Source organism: Lactuca saligna, chromosome 2 (assembly GCF_052625555.1).
Source record: "Lactuca saligna cultivar CGN05327 chromosome 2, ASM5262555v1, whole genome shotgun sequence".
Lineage (NCBI taxonomy): Eukaryota > Viridiplantae > Streptophyta > Magnoliopsida > Asterales > Asteraceae > Lactuca > Lactuca saligna.
This window is the reverse complement of record NC_136418.1, coordinates 151,913,663-151,921,373: the sequence shown is the minus strand read 5'-3', so window position 1 is coordinate 151,921,373 and position 7,711 is coordinate 151,913,663. Positions and strand designations below refer to the sequence as shown.

Genomic DNA, 7,711 nt, shown 5'->3' with positions numbered 1-7,711 from the left:
GATGCTTGGAGTTTCTCTGTTAATCGGAAGTTAGGAGGACCAAGGAAGATGTAAGTTTCTTCTAAGAAGGACGGGGTTGATATAATGGAGAGGAAGACAATAGTACATCTTATAAACTGATCAGTAACATTAGAAATACCCTGACGTACAGAGCATGTAAGGGCAGTTAACGATTCCAATTTAGCGGAGTCAATCAAAAGAATCATCAATTAAAAGCTTTAAACTACATGGACCATTGTTGATGATCTAAAAAGTTAAAACCTAAATTAGATTATTATTATTATTATTATTATTATTATTATTTGAAAATCAGATCATTAATAAAGATTTTCTATTTATGAAGATCTTTTCCTTTAATGAAATTAACAGGGACCATTTATGTCATTTTATGTAATTTTTTATTTTTTAACTAACATGTAGTTTTTATTAAATATTATTTTTTAAGAGCTAACATTAAATATTATTTTTTAAGAGTTAACATTTATTTTTAAGAACTAACCATTAACTAACAACTAATTAATTTTTTAATTAATCCGCCAAATATAAGATGTGCTATCTTGTATTGTATGTTGCATGCCTGCATCATAAATTCTCCATGGTGACTTTTGGGTTTGAGTAGCTTATAATTGGACTGATCAACACTCTTTTTATGATTTAGTAAACTTCAAAAGCCTATATTATAACTATTAACTAATGTTTTAAACAACGTAAGTCGTGATTTGGCGTCAATATCTAGCCTCAAACTTTTTTGAGTCGTGGCGAATCACGTCGTTTGTAAAGTGTGTTTTAAGACGACAATTTTATATAAAATTCTTATTTCTATATATATATTTTATATTATTATTCATTTATGAGGGAGTCTTAACTAGCTTTTTAGAACATTGGTTTTAACCCTAGTTTCTTTCCACTCCATGCTTATGCTTACACTTACACAAACCTTTTCTTTTAAGCAAATATCGAAGAGGTACAATTTCAGTAATTCAGTCGGCAACAAATATCAAATCAAACTGCCCTTAAGTCGATTATGATGTCTCTGCCCAGAAGCATATTACGTCTCCGATGGAGTTCTTGACATTTTATTCTTTTTCCAAACTTGTCAAAACAGACCAAAATACATCGACTTTATAAATCTACAAGTCAAACTGGAACAAAAACTATCATCATCCACCATATATACCATTGACATAATAATCAACAAGTAGGTTGTTCTTGTGTAATTTATAATGCAAGATTCTTACAAACCTTTCGTATAAGTCCCGAAATTCAGACAAAAAAGATTATTCAAATTAATAAAATATATATTATAGATTTATATCACCAAAAACGATAAAGGTTGACCATATCAAGATCAATTAGGTCAAAGCATCCATCCAGGGACTAATGCATTCAGATTCTGCCCATTTGTCGAATCTGTTAAATGGCTTGGACCAACTTCGTTATATAACCTGTTAATTTGAATTTCAATTTCAATTTAGTTTGATCATTCTTATTTCTTGGTGTATACGTAATTAGAAATAAAGATTAATTACCCAATTTGCAAATTGGAGTTACAATCTAACGGCTGGAAGAATTCCTGCGATTGAGGATGCTGTTCATGTTGTTGTTCATATGAACAACAGTTTTGATGATGATCACCTGCCGCCCATGATGGTCCTGCTTGATTTTCTGCATACACTTCTTCCAGCTGCTAAAACAACAGCTTTTCAATTCGTTAATCTTTTACACTAAAAAAAAAAAAACATCTTTATATATGATTATTTACAGTAATATTTATGTGTCGCATGCAGTTAAATTCTTATCAAACATACATTATGGATGATATTAATTAATTACCTTATTCTGCAAAGCTTTATTAGCTTCAATCCACATCCTTTCCTATAAATAATTTCATGGACTCACTCGTTTGTAATTAAGTTGTCATGGATGAGTATGAAGTCAAAAAGAGCGTGTGAATTTTTTTTACCTTGACTTGAAGTTCGGAAAGCCGATCAAGCATTGATTGTGTCTGTATATTTTTTTAACCAAAACGAATACAGTCAATTTTTTGGGGAAATCATTGGTTAGACACGAATCTGTGAGTGTCAGTGAACAGTAAAAATGGAGATTTTTTTTACCCTTATGGACCGGATTTGTCTCAAAGTAGAGTCCAGTTGTCGTTCTAGTTGTTCAAGTTCCTTGAGACTAAGGGGCCCCAGGTCCTCCCCAAAAACTTGCCTGTCATTGTCATACAGATACGAATCTTGTATGTTTCATTAATATCATATATATAGATATATACTTTTATATATGTATATGTAACTAAGCACTTGTAAAAATTCAAGAAACTTGCCTTTGGTACTGTTGTAGGGAATCGTATTTGGCCTTTAGTTTCATGTACTCCTTGTAGCTGTTTTGCTAAAGAAAAAAAAAGATTGAAAAGTAATTTTTGAAATATGTGTCAATTGTGGTGTTTGGAATTTGAGAAGAAATTAAGAAAATTAGTAGAAGATACAACGTACGTACCTCAGCATTGTTGGCTGATCTGTCGATTTCCATTGAACCATAAGTGCATTTCTGGTACCTTTCAAGCATCTTGAGCATGCTGAAATAAATTTTCTTAAGATCAATTACTGTTTTTTTTAATAACAAAGTGAGTTGATTAAGTAGGAAAAAGAAAGGATTTTGTGTTGGTAATTTGCAAGTGGTAATCAGAAAACATAAGACATGAAAGAATCGATTCATTTCAGGAAATCTTGATTAATTGATAAATTGTAACTAAGGACAAAGTGTTTAAGCTAAAAACTTTTGAGCAATAATAAAGGATCTTGATGTGACATATACTATACTATACACACAGATGCCTTCGCATATACACACAAATTGAAATACCAAATGATTCAAATATAAAAGTTTAAACACTATGTTACATGATATTGTTTGGAAATATTACTGGTTTACATGATTGCAAGTATCAATTATCATCATTAATGACCTAGTGGTGATCACTTGGAATTCAAATACTCAGAAATGGAGTGAGTTTCAGGTTTGAATTCCGCAAGCTTCAACCTGGGAGTTGTCTGCTTTAATAATAATAATAATAATAATAAAAAAAAACACACATGTATTTGCATTGCCATTAAAAAAAGGTCATATATGAATGTTCAACTATCGAACACACTTTTTTCCTTCCAATATGATCATTAGAAATTCTCATTTATAAATGGTATTTGTTGTGCTAAATCTTGTGTTTAATTAATTAATAGTTTATGGGATAATTAGAAACTTCAAGTATTAAATGCACAAATATAACAATTAATTTTAAATTATATATATATATATATATATATATATATATATATATATATATATATATATATATATATATATATATATATATATATATATAGGTTGAAGTGTTTCTCCATCCAACTTATACATTGTTTCTTGGAAAACCCTAATAATTATGGGTAATTTGGATTGTTTATTTGAAGTGTTTATTAGTTTATTGAGGTTTGGTGTGACTTTTGAGTGTTTGAAGTGTCTATTATATTATTGTATATATGCTTATTGCAGATTTTGTTACTTAGTAATAAACGTTTTTTTTTTAATGTAGTCTATTTTAATTCTAACTTATTTCAAAGTGTTTATTAATATGCAAAGCAAATTACATTACTACCCTTCAAAAACCCATTATCTTTGGTAGAATTCATCGCCCATAACACAATAGAAATATTATTAAAGATGTTGTATGGAAAACACTTCCAGAAAATCCATAATTTTGAAATGATGACTTATATATATTGCTGCAGTAGAAAGTAAACTATACTAAGAGTTGTATGAAGAACAAATTATTGATGCCATGTGGTCCAATTGCATTTGAAGCAATTCCAATTACCTAGAAACACATGTCGAGACAAAACTTTTATCATATCATCATTTATTTCTTCAATTATGTGTACAAAAAACATGCAAATTATGTGTACAAAAACATGAACTTGCTGAACTACAATGACTCAACAGACACCCTTAAAACTTAAATATTGGAAATAACAAAAGGCTTTACTGATCTATTTAATGCTATTGGTATAAGTTTTTGTAAAAGATTTTTTTTTTCAATTTATTAGTATTTTTTTTGGAACATGCAAAAATTATATAAAAACAACAAAAACCACAACCTAGCAAAGGCACTAGGCGGTGCAACATTACAAGCAAGAGAAGGGGTTAATTACAAATCCCCTTTTACCCTTTGTGTTTAAACCATGAATCTATTAGCATTTGATTTGTATATTTTAAATTAAAACAAACAATTATTAAAGTCATTAAAGATTTTTTTTTGTAACGATAATGACACAGATAAATTAATATATATAAATGATATAATTCCAAATTCGTTGTATAAATTAAGTCTGATAATCAATTTGCTTTGTTCAGATTGGTTCCTTTGTTTGAAAACCAAGAAAATCAAATTTTAAGGTTAAAAATAAAATCCATAAAATTAAATTTTCCAAACATAAAATCCCAAATTTCAGATGTAAAAATCTAAAGTTTCAAACATCAAATATGAGATTCCAAACAAAACATAACAGAAGACATGGACAATGTGTTAAAGAAATGAACTTTTTGATTTGGATTTGAGAAATCAACGTGTGTGAAATTCGAAACAATAAAATATTTTTTCATTTTTCTATTTTATTTTCAAAGTATAAAGAAATACAATATTTAATTAATAAAATAATTAATTAAGTAAATTCGGTATAATTGGTTTGGTTTAATCCGAACTCAACTAGACCAAATAATCAAATTCATAACTCAGTTTTGTCTAAAACCAAACTGAAATCTGATAGCTTCATTTATCGAATTTCAAATTTAATTTGTTTCAGTTGGTTTTTTTTTTCCAAACCAAATAATGCACACCCTCCTTTAGTGGTATCTAATAATAAAAAGTTCTATAATTAGCCATTAACATAATTTAATTAGAGATCTCATATATACTTTTGGTATACAAATAATCTGGTATTAGTACCAATAGATAACCATTCATCTTTCTAGGTATTTGTTACCATATATACAGATATACATATATATACGTAGAGCCTAGAGAAACCCTATATATCAACCAGCGAGTAAAGACACTTTAAATTTGCAATTTCAAGAAACTGTATATATATTCTATTCCACGGAATATAATCTATTAACACGCATGCATCGAAACATGGTTATTAGATACTATACATTAGATATCCACATGAGATAAAAGCCTCCCAAACTGCACTTATCATTCATGTTTGCTCAACATTTAACAAATTCTTAATATCATACTTACATTCTTCATCCCTTCAAACAGACAAAACCATTAAAGACTCTGACCTTTTATAAAGAAAAATTACCAAACATATTGACCAAGGTTTTAGGTGCCAAGAAACTGGAAGATCGACACACAGTGCACTTAACCTCTTTTGAACACATCTTACCTTAAGAAACTAGGGTAGATGACAATTATTTTAAGGATGCAAGAAAGTCGCCATCATGTTTATTGTATCTGCTAATCAAGATATGAACCAAGTAAAACTTGCAGAGGAAACAAAATTCTTTACACTAATTCAACCGAAAGACAGGTAGATCACAAGGGTTTACTCAAGAAAATCGTTTTTTTTTATTAATTAAATCATTATTTTCAAAACCCAAGAAGGATTTGGTTACTGTTTAGCAAGAAGCATGCAGAAAAGATTAGTATAACACAGTAGCTGCTAGATCAATTCAATTTAAAGTAATCAACACAAGGAATTGTACACAAAAGAAACTTAGTTCTTCTTGGATCCTCTTTTTCCGCTCATCTGTGATGTGATTCTTTTAACTGATGAGTCTGACATGAGAAGATTTGGATAACAAACTGACAGATCGAAAGCCTAGATCTAACCTACATGCAAAACCTTCAAGACAACTTCTTTTAATTTGCAGAACTCTAAACTTTTAGCTCAAACAGAAACAGCTAAACTTATCACGATACCATCAAACAAAAGAGAACCCATATTCTCGAATTCTCAAAAGAAAAAGAGAAACATCAACAAAGAGAGAGAGATATAGAGAGAGAAAGGGAGATCTAGAGAGAGAAAGGAGTACTTGGAGGTGCTGCAGAACTCATAGAGCTTGCCACGGTTAGAGAAGATGATGAGAGCAACTTCAGCATCGCAAAGAACAGAGAGCTCATAAGCTTTCTTCAGAAGTCCGTTTCTTCTTTTAGCAAAAGTCACCTGCCTGTTGATCTTGTTCTCTATTCTCTTCAACTCTACTCTTCCCCTACCCATAATTTTATATCTTTCCCCAAAAACGTTCCTTTATTTAATGGCTTTTCTTGATTCCTTCTTTATATCTGAACCAAAATCTTAATACGAAGATGAAAAAGTTACAGGAAGATTAGAAAAAAAAACAAAATTTAGAAATTCTTTCAATTATGAGTGATCATACTGCAATTTCTATAAAGGAAAGATGAAAAGGTTACAAAAAGAATACACAGGCGGAGATGTTTTCCTTGGATTTTCTCTTTTCTAGGGTTCAAGATTTTGTTTGTACAGCAAGATATGAAATTTGGGGCTGGTGTTTACTAACCTTCAAAAGCTTCATGCTTTTAACCTATTTGAGAAGCGCAAGCAAGCATCAAGAAATGAGCGTATACCCACTTGCAAATAAACGCGTGATGATTACTCTCGCGGAATTCGACATGTAGTGAGAGCATAGATTTCTGTCACTTGTCAACAACTTTCAATGCGTAGAACACGTGTCGAGTTGCAAGAGGTTAATTTAATATAAGAACCATGTTTAACTTTCAGTCTTTGTCTTGTCCGTACACCATCTTTAATTTAAGTTTTACATCAGAGTTTTATTTAGAGACACTCACAAAAATGAACAAAGAAATATTTTTAGGGGATTTGACTTAGTAAGGTAATTAAGTATTTCAAATGTTTACATATGGGTAATATTGTTTTTTTTGTACTCATTTACCCAACAAACTTGTTTCAGCCGTTCAATAATAACCAACATTACCGGCTATTGTAAGTTTTGGGTGATGTGACATCTACGTGGCTTGTACGCTACAATACTCATCACCTACGTTGCATTGAGAAGTGTTTACATTATAAGAGGGTGAGATACGACAGCTTATTAATTAAAACCCTAGATCGATCGATGGCATCTTCTTCCTCATCCTTTTCTTCCAAATGACAAGACGAATTATAACCGGATCATCCATGTGATTGCGATTTGCCATCTCGTGTGAAGACATCAAGAACCCCAGAAAATCCTGGAAGGAAATTCAGAGTTTGTCAAAACTCACTGGTAATTCATATTTTTTACTTCTTCATCCTTCAATTTAACATGTTCTTATAAATTTCTTGAAGAATGGAAAAAATCCAAGCTGTAAATTTTGGCAATGGTTGGATGAGGATGAAGGGAGGAAAGATGGAAGAGGGCATTACAGGATGAAAGCAGAAGAAAGCTGCAATCTTACCTTGAAAATTTGTACCTTGGAGAATGAAATCAGCATATGTAGGATGAAGATTGAAGAAGAGAAGAACATGAATAAACAAGAACTTGACAAAGTCAACTGGAAATTGTTTACCCATAGACTTGCATTAATTTTCTTGTTTCTCTTGTATGTCAAAATGTTGTTTTAAATTATGTATTATGATGTAGTATGACTAAATTATGTATGCTTTTGTGATGTTTTCAATGAAAA

The 7,711-nt window shown here is 30.4% G+C and overlaps 1 protein-coding gene across 5 annotated transcripts; it reads right to left on the bottom strand.

Moving 5' to 3' along the window:
• Window positions 1–1,185: 1,185 nt before the first annotated feature.
• LOC145032127 (agamous-like MADS-box protein MADS2) lies at window positions 1,186–6,687 on the bottom strand. Of its 5 annotated transcripts, none has more exons than XM_078980823.1 (9): window positions 6,586–6,687; window positions 6,100–6,361; window positions 2,503–2,581; window positions 2,330–2,394; window positions 2,115–2,214; window positions 1,964–2,005; window positions 1,834–1,875; window positions 1,530–1,687; window positions 1,186–1,445 (listed from the first exon to the last, which is right to left on the bottom strand). In XM_078980823.1, exons 2-9 carry the CDS (start codon window positions 6,282–6,284, stop codon window positions 1,358–1,360), a joined length of 759 nt encoding a protein of 252 aa, XP_078836949.1. In that variant the 5' UTR covers window positions 6,285–6,361; window positions 6,586–6,687; the 3' UTR covers window positions 1,186–1,357. The 5 variants fall into 5 exon arrangements, with proteins under 5 accessions (XP_078836949.1, XP_078836945.1, XP_078836946.1 ...); XM_078980819.1 differs by lacking the exon at window positions 6,586–6,687 and adding an exon at window positions 6,445–6,579; XM_078980820.1 differs by lacking the exon at window positions 6,586–6,687 and adding an exon at window positions 6,479–6,579.
• Window positions 6,688–7,711: the final 1,024 nt, after the last annotated feature.